Source organism: Lethenteron reissneri, chromosome 51 (assembly GCF_015708825.2).
Source record: "Lethenteron reissneri isolate LAM-NWPU_2019-01 chromosome 51, ASM1570882v1, whole genome shotgun sequence".
Lineage (NCBI taxonomy): Eukaryota > Metazoa > Chordata > Hyperoartia > Petromyzontiformes > Petromyzontidae > Lethenteron > Lethenteron reissneri.
Genome location: NC_083829.1, coordinates 2,880,028 through 2,905,597, shown reverse-complemented (window position 1 = coordinate 2,905,597; position 25,570 = coordinate 2,880,028). Strand labels below are relative to the sequence as shown.

Sequence of the window (25,570 nt, the reverse complement as noted above, 5' to 3'; positions counted from 1 at the left end):
TAGGCGCAGCGCTGCAACTGCCTGCTTGCGTCACTGCTAGCGGATGAGCCTTCACTAGAGGGGGCTCCAGAGGGTATCAGAATTAGTGGGGGGAGGGGGGGTGGAATGGAAATAAACAAAACATTTATAGAGAGTTCACTTGGCCCAGTTAATTACAATGAGCACTTCAACAATGGCGGAGTCAGGATTTTCAGGTAGTGGGGGGCAACCCCTCCAGCAATGAAAAATGATAGAGGAGTTGTTAGTAAGTAAGGAGTTGTTAGTAAGTAAGGACTTGTCCCTTGCTTTTTATTCAACGCGTGTGTGATCGGCATCGTGCTCGCTGAAGGTGTGATGATGCCTTCAGGGAAGTCGTGTACTGTCTACACAACTGCGCACATTTCTGAGTCACTTATAACCTGCTTTGCCGTTACTTATTGCCAATTATGGACTCAGACTATTGTCCTATCATCTCACAGAGTCCCTGGCACGTAATAATATGCTACACAGTGGCAGTGGGGGTCGCAAAATGCCGATTTATTACTAATAAACCCCAATGATTCGATCGAAATTGGGGATTTCGATCGGATTATTGGGGGGGGGGGGGGGCACGTGCCACCCGACACCCCACTGGCTCCGCCAGTGCACCCACAATGCAATGCTTTGCCGCAAACAAAATAGTCTCATGATATGTTTTTTAACTTCACAATGTGGCCATGAGCTTATTATTATCTAAGCAAGTCCATCGCCTGTCAGCTTGTAGTTTTAGCCGAAGCAACGGAGAGGAACATCCTGTATAATAGTTCAAGTATGTGGGGGGGGGGGGGGGAGGTTTACTCCTCAGGGCTGGACTTTGTCTATTGGCTGGGAACTGTTCTAGAGGGTAACGGTATCCTTGCAAGACTGTAGTAAGCCGAGGTCTCTTTTAGATTTGAAGCTTTCGTGACTGCAAGGATTCATACTCTTAAGTTTTTTTCGGTAAAGTCACGTAGGTAAAAATAAATAATAAAAATAAATAATAATAAATAATAGAAATAAAATAATAAATCACGACGTTTCGAAGGCAACACAAGCTTCCGTCTTCAGGTGGAACCGTCACAGCACAATTGCTGTATCAAGTGAAGAGAAGTCCCAAGAGACCCGACCTTGTATATATACTGGTTAAGGGGGGGGGAGCCAGGATGGGCCGCGGGAGAGGAGTAGTTGTGAGATGGTTAGTACAGCTGCTGCTGCTGCTGGGACTGAGCCTTTGTCATGTAGATGGCAGAAGCAGAAAAGCAAGTCAGGACAAAGCAGCCCCTTGCTATGCTGCTGGGTGGGTAGAACTCAAGGCAGGCAACCAGCGTGTGAAAAAATAAGCTAAACATGATAAAACAATCAATATTCCCATTGGCAAGTCTTTGCCAGAGAGCCTGGAGCCCTATGGCTGGCGAGCTGTGTAAAAGAGCTCCATAGCTCATCGGATTCCTCCAGTATAAATAGATGTTCTGATTCTGAACTCGGGGATGAGTTACCCAAGGGATTCAATCGCCATGTAGGTCATGAAAATAAGAGATTGGTAAATATTGCCGAACCTGCCTTCTGCCCTCATGGCATAATATATGCATGTTGTGAAATGAATTGTAAGTAGAAGCTAGATATAAGCACAGACTAGCAAAAGCACAGTTCTGATATAAGCAACACATGCTAACGAAACGATGGTGGAGAGGAAGCATAAGCGTACTCCTTCTGATATAAGCACACACATGGCTTTGCTGCCAAGGGGTGTGCTAATATCTAACTTGTACTGTATACCAAGTTCTTCGCACAAATTTTAAATGACATGAACTGAATACATTCTACCGATACATGAATAATGTAAACAAAGCCTGCAAGTTAAAGGAGCACTGCATTTTGCAATGTCCTAACACGCTCCATTTCAGACACGGTTACTGCAACCACACATGTGTCGTGTGGCTGGTGACGCGCACTCAGACACGCGCCCCTGCACCAGATACACGGGGCCATCATTCACGCGGCACAGAACGGCCATGGCAGGTGCAGCCGATGAGTTGCGACCGAAGGGCGGCACGGCACGGCGGGCCAGGTGCGACGTGGCCACTCCTGGGCAGCTGCCTATCCTCCGACGTTGGCTGACGTTGGCTGACGTTGCCGCACAGAGACAGCGGCCCAGGTGCTCGTTACACGCCAGCCTTTGCGAGGAGGCACCGTTCGTCGCCAGGTTTGCGGGTTAGGCGATCGCCAATGACGCGAGTAGCCAGGAATTAGAATAATCAAAAGGGTGCAACGCTCGATCCCACACAGATGGAACAGCTGGAGGTCACGTTTTGACCTCTGCGGCATTTCCAGTTGTGAGCCAGGGGGTATGGCTCCTCCTTGACGCTCACGGGGAGCGAGTCTCACACCATCTGTCCGTGATCCGCTAACCCTCCTCTTCTTCAGAACCAAGCGTAGGTCCGCCGTGACGGGAGAACGGGGGGTGCTAACCACCGTAACACTCGCGGTCACACGCTCGCCACCCCCCCCACCACCACCACTCTAGCCCCCAACACCGCCGCCCCAGCGGAGGGAGATAAAAACAAGTTGCGTTTGTGGCCGTGGAATAAAGCCTTTAATTTCTGTGGCAGTGAACGCCAAACAGCCCCGACCGGCCCTAATGGACGACATTAATGCGGCGTCGCAGCCGGACTTAGTGGCGCTGTCGCTCCGCTCAAAACCGTGCCCCCCCCGATTTGAGCGGAGCGCCGGGCCTCTGTAACCCGTGTGGCTTAAATCCGAACAACGGCAGCGAGGGAGGGTGACCTCTTACAGCTGTTCATGCGTTGGCGACAACCCCCAACAGTGTACGGACGAACCGGCGGTATCACGCGGCGAGGTACTGGGGGGGGGTCTCCTCGAACACCACTCGAGATATCTTCGTCGGAGGTTTCGGGGTTTTTTGGTCGTCGAACTAAAAACAAAGGGGAAGCCCGCCGGGCGAGCGAGGTGACTAACGTGGGTCGACCACCTCCAGTGCCGCGGTGGCGAGATGTTAACTACCTCGCCAGGTATACACGAGGTCATGGGCTCTATCTCGACCGAGGCACCTGTTGCATATTTAGAGTTAACGTCTCTCTCTCTCCCCGTGGTCACGTGGATTTTTCTCCGGGTCCTCCGGTTCTTTTCCCTCCATATTTCGAATCAGCGCGCTGCAAATGTCCACGTGATGATGAGCCACTTCGTTGAGCTATCATCTGTGGCCCGGTCGCTTCTGGAAAAGATGCGATTTCGCTCAGTGGACCTTACCTGGTAAAATATCAACAAAAATTGTTTAGTAGTTTTGCCAGTGATATTGCTGGAGGCGTCCCACGTGGGTGGCAGCAGAGGCAACACCTGCAGGTTGTTGCCCTCCCACAATTTCAATCTTCTCCGAGGTGGCTGGGAGAGTGTGCGTCAGCCTTGCGTCAGCCTTGGGAGGCAGGAAAGCCAGAGTCGTAGCCCGCGCCCACTGTCATCCCCCAGCCCCCGGCATGAGAAAACACAATGTGTGTGTTTGTGTGAATGCGTGTTGATAGCTTAGCGGTTAGCGCGCCGCGGTGATGAACATCTGAACCGGTCCCGTGCCTCCCCTATGTCGACTCAGCTTCAAATGAGTATCTGGTGCGGTGTGTAAACATCATAACTAGGGAGAGAAAGGTGGTTGGGCATGGTGCTGGCCAACCACCTCTTGGTGTGCCGTGCCGGCCTTCATAAATGCTCGTTAACAGCACTTGCCCCAAGAGTCTGCTTAGGCTAGAAGGGCGATCTTTATCTTTGTGTGTTCCAGCCAATTCCCTTCTCTAAGCATGGCCACACCCGCTTCTATGTGTGTGCGTGTGCGCGCGCGTTTTAGTGAATGCATGCGTGGGTTTGCGTGAATGTGCGTGTGGAGTGTACGCGCGCGTGTGTCTGTTTTGTGGCTCGGTGGTTCGCGCCCTGCGCTACGGACCTGGCTACCAGAATTATCGCTCACGGTCAACACGAGTAACGATTAACTGCACCGGTTTTAGGGCTCCACCAGGTCGACTCAACTTCGAATGTGTACATCGTGCGGTGTGTAAACATCGCCACGAGGGAGACAAAGGCTGCCGGGCGTGGTGCTGGCCACCCACCCACTCGTCTGCCGTTGCGGCCTTCATAGGTGCTCGCTAACAGAACTTGCCCCGACAGTCTGTAATGGCTATACGGGAGATCTTTGTCTTTGTTGATATTACACATTATTATTATTATTATTCAAAGCCGACCTTTTTTCAAGCGAAAGGTCACTTGGGCTTGTTAGTGAACGAGAAATCTCCAGGGGCGGAGCGGTGGTTCGCGCGCCGCGCTGTGAACCCGGCAACCCGGGCTCATTTCCCGGCCACGGTCAACAGCAGTGGTGGCGAGTGATATCTGACCAACGTGGAGAGGTGTGGTCACACAAAACCCCCGTGACAGACGTGGCATCGGGAGGTCTTCAACCGGGAAATACAGCGCTCCAGAAATCGACTGGTAAATGGCTACCAATTTTAATATTTTTTCATTATTTTAGCATACATATATTTAACATTCGTTGATATATAATGGTATGCTTGTTTGTTTGTACAGGGTGCTTCAAAAAATGTTTAACACTTCTATGGGACTGTCGTTTTTAATGGAAGAAGAACATGACAACAAATGTAATGTTAATAGCTTCAAAAAGTCACCACTTGTTCGCCATCATTATCAACACATGCTTGGAATCTTCTCCAGGTGGTCTTCAGAGCCCGGAGGCACATTGTTACAAATTCTCAGAAGTGTTACAATTTTTTTGAAGCACCATGCATTTCACTATTTCATTGAATATTACCAGCGAAATCTCAAACATTCAAAAACCTCGATACTCACCGGGTCACAGACTGGGTCAGTTATCCGGAAAATATTTGCGTACCCATAAGTACTAACATAGATAATACGTCTCGCCATCGCTATGGCAGAAACCCAGAAGGTATTCTGGAAGAAATGAGGGCATGCCCACCGCCCACACAAAGCCATGTCCACAGCACTGCATGTCGTCTCATACGTAGGTCATCAAAACACATATTTATTATTCAGACTAGCATGCGGGAAATTACAGACAAAGAACTCCTTCCTGATGAAGGCCATGGTCTCTCTTCCGAATGACACTCTCCTGGTCTCTTGAGTTTTCGCCGAGGTTAAACTAGACGTGAAACTGCAAGATTCGAGTCTTTTCCGCAGCTCATTCTTAAGAAGATGTTCGCAATTAGAGCCAAGTTGACGGGCACTGGCGTGGATGCTTTGTTGATCGGTAGACGTTGGAAAAACAAAGTTAAAGTAAATTTCGATTTAAAGCTTTCGTGACTGCAGGGATTCATCTTCTTGGTTCTTTCGGTAAAGTCACGTAGAAGGGAAGTAATAAAATAATAAAAATAAAACATAATAAAATAATTATCACGACGTTTCGGCCACAACGCAAGCAGCCGTCCTCAGGTGAAGAACATAATTCTCAGGTGAAGAACATGTTCTTCACCTGAGAATTATTTTATTGTTTTATTTTTATTATTTTATTACTTCCCTTCTACGTGACTTTACCGAAAGAACTAAGAAGAAAAAAGTTAAAATAATTGACCGAACGGGGTGGTGCACAGCTAAGGTGCGGTTAGTGACTCACGGAAACCAGACGCCCAATCGCAGGAGCAGTGAAATGCTCCCGGGGAAAGGGGGTTGCGGAATTCCCTCGTTACTCACGACTTTGGCTCTCCGCGATGTTGGCTAGGCGCGAATCGCATCTGGAACTCTGCACGACTGCTGCATCGCGCGAGAGAGAGAGAAATAAAGAAAGTGAAGAGATAAATTGATTATACACAACATCATCATAATTCAAGCTAAGTTCATTTACAACGTATTAAAAAACATATTTTTACATTTCCTTTTATTTACTTTACGTTTATTATAACCAATTTGTTGTTATGATAATGTTCATGTATTTAATAGCTTATTTACGTACTTATTTAGGGTAATTACTTAATAAGATGGGTTTTCGTTGGCCAATATCATAATCCGCGAAATTTTATGTTCACGAGCATCTCCAGAACGTGTCCCTCGAGAATAACGAGGGAATACTGTATTGAACAAAGGTCATCGACCCAATCGTGCAATGTTTGATGCCTCTCCCTGCCTCTCTCGCTGTGTGCCAGCGAGCGTGGCTTTTCTCCGCACACAATGGTATCGTCCCCGCAAAAAATGCAACAGCGCTGGGAGAATGAATCAATCAAATCTTCTAAAACGGGATCCTCCATTCGGTCCACACAACCCACGATTTCATTCCATACGGCCCACGAATTCGTCGCCTGAAAACATCTGAATATACAGGGGACTGCAGAGCCGGGGTAATGGTTCGAGCCGGCTCACCACCTGACTGCCTTTGCCACTTGCCTCTGGTTCCTCCTCACGCCCCATTTCTCCCTCTACTCTAGAGTGAGCAGTGCCTTACAAGTTGAAACGAGTTTTGCCATGAGCATTTGTCTTTAGACGAGTCAGGAAAATGAACGAGGCCTTTTCTTTCGGCAACAAACGCGCATTTGTGCACAGTAAATGGGTTGGGTTTTTTTGGGAGGTTCGATCGCATAAATATAAATATTGTGTCGTTAAGCCCGTCACCACCACCCGACGTAGCCAATCAGCGAAGGTTTGTCAAGTAAATAAAAACGTGACAATTGGTTATGAATTCAGCAACACCGTTGTGTGTTGAAGAAGAAACCCCACAACCTTTACACTTCGAGTACCTGGTGGCATTTCCACGGTGATCACGACAACAACAACAACAACCGGCTTCATCAGGCGATTGGCTAGAATTATGATTCACTGAACGCGGCTATAAAAACAAGAAAAAAAACAGAAAAAAATTTGGGTGCGCCACCAAAAACGTTAAACCCTAAATTTTGTGGCGGGCATCGGGAGGGCAAGCAGAGTGGAATTGGCCCCCCAGGGGCAACACAGAAGAGGGGGCAACCGCAAGGCGTGAGTCGGGGGGGGGGCAGTCCCCCCCCCTCCTAGTAGCCCCCCCCCCCACTCTGCCACTCCATGAAGGACAACTGGAAGCCATCGTTACGCCTAATTTAAATACACCCGCAATGTTAGCATGACACAAACACGAATTTAAATACTCTTGACTTAAAGCTTTCATGACTGCAGGAATTCATATTATTTGGGTCTTTCGGTAAAGTCACGTAGATAGGTTTAAAGAAAATATCAAAAATAATAAAAATAATAAAAGTTATATTTTTTGTTATTTTCTTTTAGGCTATCTATGTGACTTTACCGAAAGACCCAAAGAATACGAATTTAAAGAACCACGGGGTACCCAGCAGCGCTTATCAAGAAATGCGCACGAGGCAATGATTGCGAACGCACGCCTGCTCACAGAGGCAATGCCCCCCTCGTGTAGCCTCTCACAAACTGTTGGGGCCAGTGCTGTTAGCGAGCGCCTATTATGGTGCGGTTTCCTAATCACGCCCAGCCACCTTTGTCTCTCCAGTGCTGAAGCTTACACACTGCACCAGATACTCATTTAAAACTGAATCTACACAGGGAAGGCCCCGGACCAGTTCAATATCAATCACCACGAATGTTAGTCGTGGCCATTAATCAACCCCAGGCCGCCAGGTTTGTTCAACAGTGCGCTGACCACTATCCCACCGCTCACACGCACAGAGTACGGTACGTCACGCACTGTGACCTACTTCCTGTACTGCTATGCTGGTAATGCTGCCACGGTGTCACGGCTCGCAAACCAATCTTGTGAGATGGAGGTCGCCAGTGTGATCTACCGGCGAGTCAGCAGAGATGTTAACCACTTCGCCTGGGGTACAGGAGGTCGTGGGTTCGATCCAGATCCCGACCCTGATACCTGTTGTATATATAGGATTTGCGTGTCTCTCTCTCTCTCTCTCCCCGTGGTCACGTGGATGTTTCTCTCGGTCCTCCGGTTTTTCCCTCCACATTTATAAACATGCGTTTAGACTATTGGAACCTCCTTTGTCAGTAGCAAAATATGCTAATTGGTTTTTTACCCTTTTATCTGCCAACAAAACTGACTCCTTTTTTTACAAGGAGTCATGTTTGCATTGACCACAATTTTGGCGTCATTTTGGCGTCATTTGGTCCAACACCATGTGAGACTAGGCTCTAAGAAAAGCTGTCTCGGGTGTGGACCAATCAATTTCAAGGACAGTGCACACATTATCAGAGTTGTGTTTTTTGTTTGCATTCCGACCGCAGGTATTGTGGTCAATGCAAACATGACTCCTTTTTTTAAAAAAAGGTGTCAGTTTTGTTGCCAGATAAAAGGGTAAAAACCCAATTATCATGCGTTTAGACTATTTGGCTACTGTAAGTTTCCACGTGATAAGCCACTTCATTGAGCGATCATTTGGGATAACCAGGTCGCTTCTGAAAAAGATCAATATAGCTCAGTGGGCCTTACCTGGTAAAATACCAACATAGTTGATCGTTTAAGTTCAGTTTTTTTTTACAATGGAACAGTTTATTAAATCCACGTAGCTCTGCACACCGGGCAGTAGAAATGGACGCACCGCCGTTGGGGCAATCGGCAGGCCTCGTGTGATGAGGTAAAGTGTGGGCACGTCCACTCCTTCCTTTGGTTTATATTTATTTTGGGCAGAACAATGACGAGAAATATATGAGGTAATCCAGAACCAAACGTCCGAGGCAGTTGCCCCAGCATTTGATTTCTATTCTCAATAAGCGTCGGTTGGATAGATTGGCAAGCCACACTCAGTGAATTTCGTCGTAATTAGACAATAACAACAAAAAACGAAAACAGCAAACAAACGTTTGTCACCGCGATTGTCCGATCGAATCATTTGCCGCAGATAAACGTTGAACTTTTTTTGTTTGTACGTGTTTTCATTTTTTCGTCAAAGGTTATTTTAGAAATCCCTGAGTCGTCCCCCCCATTTATGCGTGACCTTCATCAATAAGCAGCAGTGAACGGTAAACAAAAACCGATGAGAGAATTCGATGGCGTCTGCGGCTGCTGCGACCAGAAAGGAATTGGCAAGGGATGAGACCTCGGGCAAAATTAATTCAAACAACTCAACGCAGCGCCACAAGTTTTGTGTCGGTCGTAACAACAGCCGCGGTTCCAACTCGATTGGCAAGGGATGAGACCTCGACAAAAATTATTCAGGCAACTCAACGCAGCGCCACAAGTTTTGTGTCGGTCGTAACAACAGCCGCGGTTCCAACTCGATTGGCAAGGGATGAGACCTCGACAAAAATAATTCAGGCAACTCAACGCAGCGCCACAAGTTTTGTGTCGGTCGTAACAACAGCCGCGGTTCCAACTCGATTGGCAAGGAATGAGACCTCGGCTAAAACAGACAACTCGACGCATCGCCACGGTTCCAACTCGCAACTCGCCGCTCTCCAAGGCAGAACGGTTCAGAGGTGCGACGAAGAGCCACAGACGAGGGGGAAAGGCGGCCACGGCCTTGAGCCGGCGCCACATTCCCTACCTCTCAAGGCTCTACGGTCCTCTGTATATCTCCTTCGCAGCGGCGGCGGCGGCTACTGGCTAAGCCAGGGGTCGGGAACCTTTTTGACTGGGAGAGCCATAAAAGCCAAATATTTCTCAATATATTTCATTGACAGCCATATAGTATTTTTAACGTATAATAAATTAAATATGTCTTACTTTTAATGCGACTTCTGGTCACGGGACCCGTGACCCGAGAAATTTTATCTTCAAAAACTAATTTCTGTTTACTTTAAAATGACACAGTATTATTAAGCAATATCACAAGCATTTTAAAATCAGTTCCAAACTGATTTTATTATTATTTTATGATTATTATTTTTTTCAACTCAAAATTGTCTGGGAGCCATATGCCGTCACCGGAAGAGCCATATATGGCTCGCGAGCCATAGGTTCCCGACCGCTGGGCTAAGCCATGTCCAGCTTTTTTGCACGAAGTAATTGTTTCAAACGTGGCTTCGCGTTTGCAGACATCAACATTCGGAAAAGGAAGCGGGAGGGGGGGTGGCGAGAGAGTGTTTGTCGAAGGCACCTTGGAAGCTTCTTCACGAGAGGCAACAGATCACACCGTGGAAAATTTTAAATGAAAGTTTGTACTCCGCCATTAGCGGTGACCCCAAGGTTGAGGGGAATTAGATTCACTAAAAGGCTGAACTGTCACTAACCGAAGCGGAAAAGGAATAGGAGGCAATCTACGCAAATCATCGTCATAATCATCGTTGTCCATTCTCAATTCACCACAATATAAAAACTCCCGCACTCTGAGACATCTTCACATGGCTATGCTAATGTACAGTGCTGTGTTTAATCTACCTCAGCTATCATTCATTTGTGCTTTTTGTCCGGTCAGATGCAATTACATGCAAAAAATTAGTTTTTTTTCAGGATGTTTTTTTTTTAAGTAGTGACATCACAATTAAAATCATTCCATTCAATAAAGCGAAGCCGCATAATGAATTACTATTAATTCTAACCATATAACGATGAGTAGGGAGCGGTGGCGCAGTGGTTAGCACACTGCACTATGAACCCAGCAAGCAGTGCGAACGGATTCTGTTGAAGTATGGTCAAATAACCCCACACCCTCCCATGACTGACAGTGGGTTGAGAAAGGGTCGTGCATGATTTATGATCATTGTTGTTGTTATAATGATGAATAATAAAGGTGAAACTGTGTACATTACTCAAATTAAAAGCGCACAAGCAATGCCCATTCATAGGCACTGTGTGTGCAGGGGACGATTTGTATGAACCGTTACATATTTCATGAGCCGCATTTTTCTCCCGCTATGACCATGCGCCGTATATCGCATTTATAATAAACTTAACCGCGCATTATTTTTATTAGTACTGGTTAATGCCGACGCGTTTTGAACGGCCACCATATATCTCGCTCTTCATCTCGCTGCTGCTCTGCGTTATATAGTAATATTTATTAATTCTGCGGGTTTTACTGCATCCTTAACAGAGCACATGCCACCGCTTCGTGTCCTGGTGTGCAAGCAGTGACATTTGATTGATCAGAGAGCCACATTTATTTATACATATACTAGCTTTACTACCCGGCTTCGCCCGGGAACTTGGATCCAAGTTCCCGTGGCGATGTTCACACACCACACCAATAAGTCGTTTGAGGCTGAGTCGACCTAGGGGAGGCCCAGGAGCGTTTAAAATAATCGTCACCGGTGGTGGCCGTAAGCGGGAATCGACCTCGTGTCGCCGGGTTCGTAGCGCAGCGCGCTAACCACTACACTACAATGCGTTACGCTTCCACATGCGCGGGTCACATGACAGATGTGACGTCACAGCTCACTTGCCGTGCAAAAAATGTATGCATTATTGAGCTCCCCCCCCCAAAAAAAACCACTAAAGTGTATTTTAATAATTTTTGCATGGTGTACAGTCTGGAAAGTACCCACATGGCTAATTTCAAGTTTGTTGCATGTCGGGAAGTACGCTAAACAATTTGAACAGACACACATATTCACAATTTTGCCTTTTATATATATGAAGATGAAGATGTATGCGTTTATATTTTGCTTACGGTTTTTTTCATGAAAATCAGATACAACAGTGCGCAACTCGGTGGGGGGAGGGGTGAGAAAGGGGGGGGGGGTGGTGGTAAATGTGTCCCAAATAAATATGAAAATGGTTTGGTCATGCAGTTTGTCCTTAGAAAACATAATTAATTTCAAATTATCTCATGTTCATGCCACTGTAGGTTTTGGAAGGGGCATTGTAAATCGTGGCACGTATGGGATCAAAATATCCATGTTGAACTTCTTTCACACCGTACGTAGACAACCGTGCTAATCAGATGAGCGGGGGAAGGTGAACAAACTATGGGTCTCTGTGTGTCTATGTACGTATGTGATATGTTGAACTTCTTTCGCACCGTACGTTGCCAACCGTGCTAATCGGAGGTGTTGCGGTGACGTTAACCATGGCTGGAAATCAAACCCCGAGATGCCGGGTTCATAGCGCTGTGCACCAAAACCACTGTGCCAACGCAATTCACCACACGACCCACCACGCAACCCACTACACATTTTTTTATTTAAAATATTCGACTTTGGCAATCTTTCTTTGCCACCGATGCCCCACCGTTGTCTCTTTGCCCTGAGAGGAAAACGCACGGCGACCATGTTGGGCCAGGTAGGCGCGCGACTTGGGCTGAACACGCTCATGCGGAGTCTCTCGCCCCCCGTGATTTTGCCTCACCCTTTGTGCCGTGGGATTGCGGTGCCAAGATCGGTTTATCTTTCTTGCGAATACTAAGAGGATTGCATTTGCCCTGCTTCCAACTCACCTCTCTGCCTTTGCATTCAGATCCATTGCACCTTTCCCTAAGTGACATGCCCGGTTTTGTATATTTTTTTCATTACATGCTATTTGACTTTTGCCTTGCCGGATCCCAGGAACGGTTTTGCCTCTTGTGGGTGAGGAACAAAGGGGAACAATCTCTTCACAACCTGCTTAAAGTTCACCTCTCCTGAGACTGGAGTGCCCTTTTTAATAATTTCCACTTGGGCTATTCTATGTTTTCCTATTCAGAGCAACCGTGAATTTCACGACTGAGGTCTTCTTGAAAAAAAAAGCACCACCGTTACGGCCACTGTGAAAGAAAACCAAAAAGATAAACAGAAAAAAAACGTTGAGACGTTCATCGATAACGCGGCTTTAGAAGGTGGCCACTCGGATTACTGCGGTTGGCTACGTACTGTGCGAAAGAAGTTCAGCATACATACATACAACGGCACTTCTCCACAGCACATAGAGAGGTCGGAGAGGCAGGAAGAGTTGGGACGCAAGGCTTTGTTTGTAAATCTCCCTTTCTATGTTATTTGTTGACGCGCTACATTTTACGTAGGTCTCAATTTAAATATATACATACAATTATATATTTTTTTACATTTTACCAGGTAAGGCCCACTGAGCTAAAAAGTTATTTTTTTCAGAAGCGACCTGGCCACAAATGATAGCTCAACGAAGTGGCTTACCACGTGGAAATGTATAACAGCCAAATACTCCAATCGCACGTTGATTCTAAATGTGGAGGGGAAAACTGGAGGACCTGGACAAAAATCCACTTGACCACGAGGATAGAGAACATGCAAACTCCAAATATACAGCAGGCGTGAGAGTCGGGAAAACCAACAATATACGTTATCAGAGGGAAATATTTTCCATCAGCACGACGAGAAATTCACATTCATTAAGGCTGCTTTTCACACCTTTATTATAATAACTATTTTGGCGCAATGCCACGAGGCGTTATTTTCGTGCGAAAAAGCTTTACTTCGGGTATTTGTGCGACAAGTCTACTAAAGGTTGTCAAAGGAAGCAGCGATGAATATTAAACACTGCGACGACTCATACAAAATGCACAAAAGTCCAGTGAAATGGGCCGTTCCGTACGCAGGGAAAGGGGATGTGGGACCTGCGTGTCGATGAAGCGTCCATTCTCTCCTTCTCTCGAACTCACGCACAGATTCTATAACTGAGAAGCCATAGCAATGGCAGTGCACGAATGGGGCTATTTTGTCTCTCTGTCAGTCAATCCACTTTTCCACTCGTTTAAACAAGGATTGTCCAACCTCTATAAAATAAAAGGTCTTTTTTTATTTAATTTGCCAGGTTAGGGGCATTGAGACCGCCGCTTAGATTGCATCGACCTGTGCTGGAATTTTAGCCCAGGACATTCGAGCCAAGGATGCACCCCCAAACACTTATTGAAATGCTAATTTTGACAATCACGTTTTAATATCCGCAAAGTAGGCAAATAAATTGCCTTAAATCGGATTCCATCTCGCAAACTACGCATCTCAGATTTCTTTAGCTTTGGTCAAGATTTCTTTAACTTTGGTCAAGATAAAGAATGGTAGCTGATGTATGATTTTGTTGGTGGCCACTCATCCAAGCAATATCTGCCACTGATGGAATCTAATTCAGGCCGCCAATTGGTTGCAGTGCTCTATAGCCACTACACTACCACTCCTCATGAAAAGCACAAAGACAAAATCCACCATATAGCCTGTTGGGGCAAGTGCTGTTAGTGAGCACCTATGAAGGCCGGCACGGCACACGAGAGGGTGGGTGGCCAGCACCACGCACGGCCGCCTTTGTCTCCCCAGTGACGATGTTTACACACCGCACCAGGTACCCATTTGAGGCTGAGTCGACCTAGAGGAGGCCCCGAACCGGTTCAGAAAATCATCACTGGTGTTGCCCGTGAGCTGGGATCGAAGTCCAGTCACCAAGTTTGTAGCAGCAGCGCGCTAACCGCTGCACTGTCGCTCACACAAAGATGTACGCACGAGCAAACACACACACAGAGAGTACATCGAATCCATATTTATACCACATGCTTCACGTAGTATGCATGTACTTTGCAGTCAGCGAGACGGAGTATGGGTTTATCTGTCACATCTACCGCCACGGTGGGCTGTTCACAGTCATTCACTGTGAAGGATGAGATATATTCAATTCTGAATGCAACACGCGACATGGCACTTGCCTCGCAGTTTGTGGCTATACAAAGCCACCCACGGCTTTATAACTCCTCGCAAAGAGCACCGCCACCATGCCATGTAAGTTGCATGGTGGTGGTGTAATGTAGTTGTATGGTGGTGGTGTAATGTAGTTGCATGGTGGTGGTGTAATGTAGTTGCGCAGTGTGCCATTGTAAAGGATGTAGCAACATATTCATATAACACAAATCTTGCTTCCGATATGAGGAAGCCACCGGATGTACGCACACACATCTGAATCAAGATTGAAAACTCATTTCTTTAAAACCGCTTTTTGTGCTTAGTTTGTTATTCCACCCCCCCCCCCGACCTCCGATTAGCGCGGCTGGCTACGTACGGTGCGAACGAAGTTCAACAAAATCCACACGTTTAGAATTTTATATGAATCGCCTTCTTGTCGGAAGACCAGTTTGTCCACGCGTGGTCTGCAATACCCCCAATCAGAGACTGGGTCTGGTAGTCTCATGTCTACAGGCCCCATCAGAGACCGGTCTGATCGGGGAAACAAAAATACAACAACAAGACCTCAGCATACATGTCAGATCATACACGTCACATGATGTCGGGAAAAGTACACACAGCCAACGAGGTCAGTGCCACGTGAGCGTGAGGCTGAGCGTGATGCTGCCCCCCCCCTCTCCACCCTCGTGTGCCGTGTCGACATTCAGAGGTACTAATCGCAAACAGCACTTGTCCCAATAGTCAGAGAAGGCTATACGGGGGATCTTTGTCTTCGTGTACATGCGGTGTGTGAAGTTGGTGCGCCGTGTAAACATCGCCACTCAGGGAGACGAAGGCGGCCGAGCGTGGTGCTGGCCACCCACCCCCTCGTGTGCCCTACTTGTATATCCTCTACGTTGGACTTCTTTCGCACCATTACGTAGCCAACCGTGCTAAGCCTGTGAAGGCGACGTGGGGGGGATGATCTTTGTAATTTGCGCGTGTGTGTTGCACGTGTGTGTGTGTGTGTGTTAAACGCGCGCGTGTGTGTGTTGCACGTAGCCTTCACAGGCTTAATGGGGAGCGGTGGTGCAGCGGTTAGCGCGCTGCGCTACAAACCTGGCGACCCGGGTTCGATTCCCGCTCACGGCCAACATCGGTGACGATTATCTGAACCGGTCCTGGGCCTCCCCTAGGTCGACTCAGCCTCAAATGAGTACCTGGTGCGATGTGTAAACATCGCCACTGGGGAGACAAAGGCGGACGGGCGTGGTGTTGGCCACCCACCCCCTCGTGTGCCGTGCCGGCCTTCATAGGTGCTGCTCGCTAACAGCACTTGCCCCAGCAGTCTGTTGAGGCTATACAGGGGATCTTTGTGTTGCGTGTGTTGCGTGTGTTGCGTGTGTTGCGTGTGTTGCGTGCGCGGAACCCGTTACCTGTTGGAGCTCGGACCCGCGCGGACGCTGGCGCAAGCTGCAGGCAGATCAACCCGAGCAGAGAGAGGAGCAAGGCGTCGGTGAACGGCCTCCGCTTGCCCATCGACGGCCCTCCCATCCTGTCGAGGATGTCCCAACAATGCACGGCATCAGACACCCGGCAACCCGGCCACTCGGCCCCCAGGGTCACGATTATAATTCGCAACTTCTAATTGCGGTGAAGCCGGCTCCCAACGATTACCCATGTTCTGCAGTCCTCTATATATTGAGTAATTCAGGTTGTTGTTGGCCAATTCATTAGCAAAGCTACTGGCAGAGCCAGGGCCCAGCTTCACTGAAGACAGCTGCTCGACTAGTGTTGTATCGTGTCCATTATCATAATCATCATTGGTCAGTCACGATCAAGTCGGTTTATATAGAAACGATGCTCCGGGCATTTAATCGTGATGTGCATGAATTTAAATCGCGAGCACATGCAGTAAAGAAACAAAATTAGAAATCCAATTTTTCGTGATAGCTAGTCAAAAAAGACAGGAATCTGCTGGTTACATAAACTAAAATATTATATTTACCAGGTGAAGCCCGCTGAGATATCTATCTCTTTTTTTTCAGAAGCCACCTGGCCACAAAATATACAGCATGCACCAGGGCCTCGATCGATCCCACGACCTTCTGTATACCAGGGCGAGGCAGTTAACATCTCAAAGCCACCGTGGCCGAAGCCACACCAAATCGCCTCTACGATTCTGCGAATTCAGCGCTTAACGCCAATGGCTCCGACAGCCAAACCGAAGCAAATTAATTATGAACGAAGGACCCTGAAACTCGCTGGAGAAACTGCACGGTCGCCGTCCTCCGTGGGCGGCTGCCTGCGTTTGATATCAACGCTGGCTCCGCTCACCGCAAACGTCGAATCGAAATCCACGCAGCTACCTAGGTGGGGCATTCTCTCAAATGGCGCCACGATGACTAGAATATGTTAACTCCATCGCCTGGTATACAGGAGGTTCGATCCCGGCTCCTGCTGTCGATTTGGTGTTTGCGTGTTCTCTCTCTCTCTCTCTCCCCGTGGTCTCGTGGATTTTTCTCCGGGTCCGCGGGTTGTTTTCCCCTCCGCGTGAATAAAGAGCACGCGTTACGAGTACTCGGCTGCTCTACATTTCCACGTGATACTACGCAGCTGTGCTGAGCGATCACTTGTGAAACATAGCTCAGTGGGCTTTGCCTGGTAAAATTAATTTTAAAAAACATAGTTCAGCTCCAGTTTGAATACGGAGGACCACACAACTCTTCGTCGCGAATCATCCTGCCGTGGTTGCTTTGCGTATGGGCTAGCTTATGGTAGGTAGTCCTTTGAGGGCTATGCACATTAATAGTGAATAGGCTATGTTTTAATCACGATAAATACGTCAAGTGAAATGTCTCCGTTCACGCGTGCCGCTGTTCTTTCAGGGCTATGAATTGATAATGGAGAAAAAAAATGGTCAACCGTAACGGAACACTGCACGGCGCGGGACAACGCAGCGAAACCCAGTGTTGTACTGCACTACGCTCCACGTCTATGCCCCCTCGCCTCTCCTCCCACCCCACAACCTTGGTACCAAGCCCCTCACCGACTCGCGCGGGCGAAGAATTCCGTGCTCAAGTAATCCGCGACACGGTGCGGAGGAAGGCCCTCATCCAGCAGTGGATGTATTGACAAAGAGGCTGTCAACACGGGGTGACACGTAGGGAGCCACGCGCGCTGTGTGGTTGCGGGTTTATTAGCATCTCATCGCAAGGGGGTGGTGGTGGTGGTGGTTACGAGCGTATCGCTCTTCCCACGGACTGATGCTCTGCTGATGCTCGCAGGATAACCCAAGCGCAGCGGTGACGGAGCGCTGTGGTGCGGCCGCTACCGCCGCCGCTCGCTGCTGCTGCTGCTCGATTCGTCAACGGGTCAATGGGACTCGTCCGTGACCAACATTCGCGACGACGCAAACTTGTTGGCTCGATGGCCCCTCCACTCCCAGCTTAACGCCGCTCTCTCCCAGCTCTTTCGTGCTGTGCGCGGTCCTTTTAGCGCCACAGCGCGTGGATTTGTAGCGTTTATTTTCATTTGTTTGCTGGTGACTTTTGTGTATTTCATATCGAAATCGCCTCCAGTGCTGTTGCTGCTGGCGGCAATAAAAGTTGTTTAAAAGTCAAAAGTTTCCCAGCTCTCTCCAGGTCCGGCTCCCACTTTTCAATCCGCTGGGCTTCCCCCCCCCCACCACTCTCGATTGTGGGTGCGGTTCGAACTCTTCGCCGTGTTTGTTGATACCGCTCTCGATTGACTCTCAACGGGCTGAGTCCGGCTTCAATCACATTTGCCCCGCCTCCCCCCACCACACACACACACACAACCATTTGCCCCTCCTGCTGTTGTGCAATCATCGTGTCGCTTAACTTGCGCGGGCTCTCTTGCGATATGAGGACGCCTTTGGGAGCTGTGAACTTTTACATCTCAATTTGAAACTCATTTCATAAGAACTGTTTCGCGTTTAGCTTGTCCCCCCCCCCCGCCTGCACCTCCGATTAGCGCGGTTGGCTACGTACGGCGCGAACGAAGTTCAAAGACATCCACACATTTTGAATTTTAAATGAATCGCCTTCTTGTCGGAAGACTTTATGTGTAGACCAGTTTGTCCACACGTGGTCTGAATACCCCCATCAGAGACTGGGTCTGGCAGTCTAATGTCTACAGGCCCCATCAGAGACCGGTCCGATGGAGGGAACAAAAGTATAACAATAAGAACTCAGCATACATGTCAGATCATACACGTCACATGATACATGTCAGATCATACATGTCAGATCATACATGTCACATGTCAGATCATACACGTCACATGTCAGATCATACACGTCACATGATACATGTCAGATCATACATGTCCGATCATACATGTCAGATCATACATGTCACATGATACATGTCGGAAAAGTACATACAGCCGACGAGTTCAACATACATACAACACATACACAAGGAAAAGAAACGTATAGCATTCTGTCCAATCAGTACGTGTTGTTTGCTATGAACTTATAAGGCATAGGGAAAACATTGGATGCCGAGAATTATATTTTAATGAAAAGCTAAAATTACGCAAATAATGCAAATTATGGAGCTCATATCTACTGTTGAGAAAGATGAGTCGCCTTGGGTGAGGACACACTGCGCATGAGGTGGGTGGCCAGCACCACGCCCGGCCGCCTTCGTGCTGTATGCATAGTCTTTGGGCTGTACGCCTTTTGGCGTCCTCTGGTCTAACACCGTTGGAGACGAGGCTCAAAAGAAAGCTGTCTCTGGTGTGGACCAATCAGTTTCAAAGACAATGCATATATTTATCAGTGTGTGTTTTTTGTTTGCATTCTGACTACAATAATTGTGGTTAATGCACACGTGATTCTTTGTTAAAGGTTTCAGTTTGGTATTTTAACATCTTAACACCTGTTTTGTTGCCAGAAATAAGTAATATTTAAGATTTTTTTTTAAACACCCTTTAATGAAATGTACCGTACTAGTAATGGAAGAACTCCACGACTCGAGGAAGTGGCCCCGAAGCTTGCCATAACGTAAGGGCTCCGTGGTGATTTACAGCCAACGTCAGTTGAACGTGGACAATTAGACCCAAGCCGAAACATAACATATAAAAAATATTGTTTCAAATATATATTTTATTTTTAATTATAGAATATAGTCTTGTCATCAGTATGACATAAGTATACCAAGTTTGCAGTCGATACCACATTGGGAAGTGAGTAAAAATTGAGTTAATAGAAAGCGTGTAATAATAAAAAGCGCGTAAAAAAAGTGGAAACCCTATTCTCATATTTAATGCACTCCTTACGAGGGTTGTGCTTTTAAGACACTCTCGGTGATTGGAGTGTCCTTTTCGTGCTCTAACTTTTGTGGACCTTGACCAAATATTCCGTGAAGTCTCCGAAAATTCGTCATGCAAACGCAGCATTACGAAGGGGCCTGTCAAATAAAAAGTCTCAAAAGCATTTATTTTACTGTGGATGTGAGTGCTTAAAAGCAAACTTCCCTCTCCGCAACAAGCTGCAATCGCGTGCGAAAACTTCTGTTGAAGTTACAGCGGTGCACAGCGGTTAACGGCGTCCAGCCTGACTATGCGCTAAGTTACACTTGACAGAAGCCGCGCATTTGAAATAATAACGTGAAGTTAGGAGAAAAATAGATACATGACGTGACAACCACCGTGTGAAACACAACACCACCCCGCAATTAGTGTCTGAAACGTGTCGCGCTAAGACACCGAAAGATTGCGCTCCGTATTCGGCGTTCATTTATTTATTTAAGCCGCGCTTTCAAAGAAATGACGAGTTTCTGATTGTTTATTGTTACAGCGGTGAGTCACGAACTATCTGGTGTCTGTGCGCTCCGGTCGTGCCGCGGGTGTCGCGTTCTTGTGCGCCCTCGCTGCTGGCTCGGCGCGGCTCGACGACTCGAGCGCACGGCGCGCAACAGCGCAGGAGGAGGAAGAGTGCTCGAGAGCAGGGGTCCCCAACACCCGGGCCACGGACCGGCCCGTGGCCTGTTAGGAACCGGGCCGCGCAGCAGCAGGAGGTGAGAGCGGTGAGTCCGCGCGTGGAACCCGCCCCCATTGTTGTATTATTCACCACTTCCGTCCGCTCCTCTCTCCCGCACTGCGCACTCGTCTCAGTCACGGTGTTGGTGAGCCCACAAGCTCTAACCCCTAGTAGCCACAATGAGTCGAACACAAACGTCGCTGGAGAGCTTCTTTGAAAAGAGGGAAAGACCCAATGATGACCCCCCCCCCCCCGCCCCGGTCCGTGAACAAAATTGTCTTCCACGAAACCGGTCCCTGGTGCCCAAAACATTGGGGACCGCTGCTCTATCGAGTACGACTTGGCGGAGCGGTGGCACGGGTGGTTAGCGCATTGCGCTGTGCGCCTGGAACAAAACGAAAAAACCGCACAACCCGAATTCGATTCCCGGACATGGCGAATTGCAGGCGGGCGAGTGATATCCCCCCCCCCCCCCCCCAAATATTTTTTGAGGATCAACACCCCACTTCATCAACCCGCACTGACCACTGCGGTGAAGTATGGTCTATTTAACACGTCGGCTTTCGCGACCAATATCATCCATAGCAGAGGTTTTTTTTTTTACTTGCGGAACGTCGCACTCAGATTATAAATGTTGTGGCTTGGCTCTCCAACACACCGGTGTGCTGTACTAGTGACGAATTGGCCACGTTCTGTTCGCGTGACAACCCTTACTAGTTGGCTGTGTCGGGTGGTGGCGGGTTTAACGACACATTAAAAAATGTAGGCGATCTAACCCCAAAAAACCTCTACTATGAAAGTGTGGTCAAACAAATACTCAATGGCCGACATGGCTTAGAGCGGCCTCGATGCAGTGAAATATTGACTAAAGGGACGCACGTGATAACACTGCAGTAGGTAAGATTAGGTGGAGGAATGGAGTCAAGTAGGCATGGAGTCTGGTGACACAGACCTGGAGATGGTAGTCCCATGATGGGACACGTCATTCGGGAGTACATTGATAATGGAAATTGACAATGACGGTGACGATAGGGAATCATTCATAGACTCTTCTGGTGAGCTCTGATTTTCAAACGTACAATGTGTCACTAATCGTGGTATGGCATCGTTGCCTATCAGTGCCCCCGATTCGTCAGAGCATAGCTCTCACTGTGATCATTGATCAAAGATGATCAAAGTCAGCGCAACTTTCTTTGATAACGCGTTAAAATCTCCACGGATGTTGCATTGCCATACAGATTATACCCGATCGCTCGTTCAGATAATGCGTTCACACTCACTGTGACCAGAGGCCACATTCACCAAACTTGCATTCGAACCGTCATCAATGCAAGCAAGCGCGGCTCTGCTGATGAGACAATGTGGTGTCGAAACCGGTTCCAGAGTTTTCCTGCGTTGAATAAATGCTGCTCAAATTATGTACCCACAGACGGCTGTGCCTGTGCTAACGGGCTGTGTAAGAAATGTGTTTTTATTTACTGCGTGGAGAGACGGACGCGTGGTTGAGACATATTGCCTGCGTATTTACGGTGTTATTTATAATGTGCACGACGACGCGAATGATTCCTGTGTTGTACAGGCATGCCCCATGGCACACGGCAGGAGAAACACTTACTCATGCAGACAGAGCCGTCCACAGGGGGCGGGAGGGCGGGAGGACGGTGGGGGGCCCGAGGCAAACCCCACCGCGTGGGCCCGCCCGACGCCTTTCAAACTAAACCGGAACTATGACACCCGACACCATGGCATCGAAGTGCACGGGGCCCCCCAAAGCGCTGGGCCCGGGGCGGTTGCCCCGAATCGCTGTGGACCCCTAGGATTTCAGTCCTTCACGGCGTAGTGTGTTACCAACTGTTTTCTTGGTGACTATGGTTCAAGCTGCCTTGAGATCATTGACAAGATTCTCCCGTGTAGTTCTGGGCTGATTCCTCACCGTTTTCATGATGATTGCAACTCCACGAGGTGAGATCTTGCATGGAGCCCCAGGCCGAGGGAGATTGACAGTTCTTTTGTGTTTCTTCCATTTGCGAATAATCGCACCAACTGTTGTCACCTTCTCACCAAGCTGCTTGGCGATGGTCTTGTAGCCCATTCCAGCCTTATGTAGGTCTACAATCTTGTCCCTGACATCCTTGGAGAGCTCTTTGGTCTTGGCCATGGTAGAGAGTTTGGAATCTGATTGATTGATTGCTTCTGTGAACAGGTGTCTTTTATATAGGTAACAAGCTGAGATTAGGAGCACTCCCTTTAAGAGTGTGCTCCTGATCTCAGCTCGTTACCTGTGTAAAATACACCTAGGAGCCAGAAATCTTTCTGATTGAGAGGGGGTCAAATACTTATTTCCCTCATTAAAATGCAAATCAATTTATATCATTTTTGACATGCGTTTTTCTGGATTTTTGTTGTTGTTATTCTGTCTCTCACTGTTCAAATAAACCTAGCATTAAAATTATAGACTGATCATGTATTTGTCAGTGGGCAAACGTACAAAATCAGCAGGGGATCAAATACTTTTTTCCCTCACTGTACGTAGATGGAGGTGGTGGGCATGATACCAAATAGAGAAAATTATTCGTATGGAGAGATAGAGCAATGAGCAAGTGCGACAGCAGGTTAATGAGGAGAGAGGTCTAATTAGAACAATCCGTTAATGGCAAAAGTTGTGGATTGGGCACATTTGAAGGCTTAATGAAGGAAGTTCTGCAAAGGAGTTGGCAAAAGAGGTCAAGAAACAAGAAAATATAATGATGCTGGTTGATTACTTGAAGGTAAAGGGGTCCAAAAAGTGAAACGAAGAAGAAAGCTCAAGATCGGACGGCGTGGATGGAATTGGAGCCAAAGACACTGCCAGTGGGCAAAAGACCAATCGTTCTCTGGCTCATCAAGAGCATCAAGTGCCACTGGTTCTGAGTAAGAAGAGCGTGGAAAATGCATTTCTTTATGGGCTAACCAGAAGAGCGACTGATCTTTCATAGATTTGAAGCTTTCGTGACTGCAAGGATTCATATTCTTAGGTTCAGCCTCTTAAGCCTCACCTTACCATATTAATAAAAAGTGTGCCGTACTTGGCCCTTCCCCCTCTCCAACCATTATATATACGGAGTGGTAGCTCTTGTAATCTCTGATTTACTTGATACAGCTGTCGTGGCTGTGACGGTTCCACCTGAAGACGGAAGCTTGTGTTGCCTCCGAAACGTTGTGATTTTTATTTTATTTTACTTTTATTAATTTTAATGTTTTACCTACGTGACTTTACCGGAAAAAACCTAAGAATATGATCTTTCATAGGCTGCTTGATGTTCCATCCACTGGCCATGCAACTCGTTCCACCAAGTTACATCACGGGAAGTTGTGTCACATTGCTTTGCTGTTACCCAGTATTTCTCTAAGTCCTCTGATTGGAGTGGATCGGTGGTTTGAACCTTGATGATCTTCTGACTCTTTGGGCAACAGCTGAACTTGCGGCACCAGGTGTCATCCGAGCGACCCGATGACCGCACCTTCTGCAAATGTCGAGCTCAGACCACGACCACTTTCAGAGTGGGTCTAGAGGTGTGGTTAGTTACATGGCGTGGCTGCTGCTGCTTCTGCTACTCGGTGATAAAAGAACAGAAACATCGCTGAGTGGTGCTGCGGGCATCTCCGATTAGCACGATTGGCTACGTACGGTTACGGAAGAAGTTCAACATGTGTGCATCTGAGAGTGTCTCAAGCCGAGGAAATGTCTGGCCTGTACTTAAACTGGTCGAGTTTTTCACTGAGGCTGTTACAAGCAAATACCTCTTCCGCCAAATAGCTGTCCCCACTATGGTGCATATTTGTACCTCCAGGGGTATGATTATTTGTTCGCACCGCTGAACATGTTTGAATTACAGTTACGGTTAGGTGCCAATTTACTCCAGCTGCTTTGAGCTTCACCAGGAGATGACTCTCTGGACCTTCTCTCTCCCGCGGTACCCGGACGGTGGGACTCTCTGCCGAGGGCTATCAAAGAGTCCGGCTCGGTTGGGATCTTCAAGTCCTTCCACCTGAAGACATTCCCCGTTTCAGAAGTCGTTTTCCATTTTAACTCAAAGCTACTTCCTTACCCAACCACTGACCCCCCGCCTTTAGATTCTACGAAAGGCGCTATTTAAGCTGTCATAATTATTGGGATTATTATTCTTGTTTTTTCGGGTGGGATTTTCTGCTCGAATATATATTTAAAAAATAATATTCAAGACTCCATCCTGTGCTGCTCCCAGTCCTGAAGCGTCGGAGGTGCTGGAGAGGGGAGAAGGGGGGGAAGCTGCGGGGGCGAGGGGGCTAAGCACCCCGTCTGTGTTGAATGCTCAGCCTTCACTTGTTCAGTCGAGAGCAGTCGGCACGAGGAATAACGCCGGGGGCAATAAACACAATGGGCGATGCAGCTAGTGGGGGGCAGGGGGGGGCAGAAATGCGTGAGCGATAAATCGGAGTTCACATTCCGTGCTCAGTGAAGTGTTGTGAAGTTTCCCAGCGGAGTGTGTTGATGCCACGTTCGAGTCTTTGGAAAGTTCACGGGGGTCGCGTGTGCGGGGGACAGCATTAACGTTGTAAAGTGCGTGTGTGTTACACTTCACGATCACTCCACAGGTGCGGTTGCTTTCCACTTTGCTCTGCGTGAAAATCGCTCGCTCCCCTTTGATGCGGGATTTCAAAGAAAGAGACGAATTACCCCCCCCCCCCACTCCACTCCCGTCGCAGGCCGTGATGGACCCAGCAGTAAAGTCACGTAGAAGGGAAATAATAAAATAATAAAAATAAAACATAATAAAATACAATTCTCACGACGTTTCGGCCACAACGCAAGCAGTCGTCCTCGGGTGAAGAACAGGCCTGTCGGAAAGACAGCGTCTGAATGAGTCATTCACTTTACCGAAAGTACCAAGAAGATGAATCCCTGCAGTCACGAAAGCTTCAAATCGAAATTTGGACCCCGCAGTCTTTAGGTCTTCTCCCGTGTCGATGTTGGCGCACTCGTTGAAGGCCGTGTCGCAGAGGTTACAACCGGGTACCCGATACACGTACCCTACCCG

General features: G+C 47.9%; 1 protein-coding gene across 2 annotated transcripts in view; it reads right to left on the bottom strand.

Annotated features, from left to right (window-relative positions):
• Nucleotides 1–25,570, bottom strand: part of LOC133355625 (chemokine-like protein TAFA-2) — a 124,957-nt gene that overhangs the window by 34,655 nt on the left and 64,732 nt on the right. For both annotated transcript variants that reach the window (XM_061572992.1, XM_061572993.1), the window contains one exon: nucleotides 15,939–16,057. In XM_061572992.1, the coding sequence (XP_061428976.1) occupies nucleotides 15,939–16,057 (119 nt within the window). The remainder of the gene's footprint in view (nucleotides 1–15,938; nucleotides 16,058–25,570) is intronic.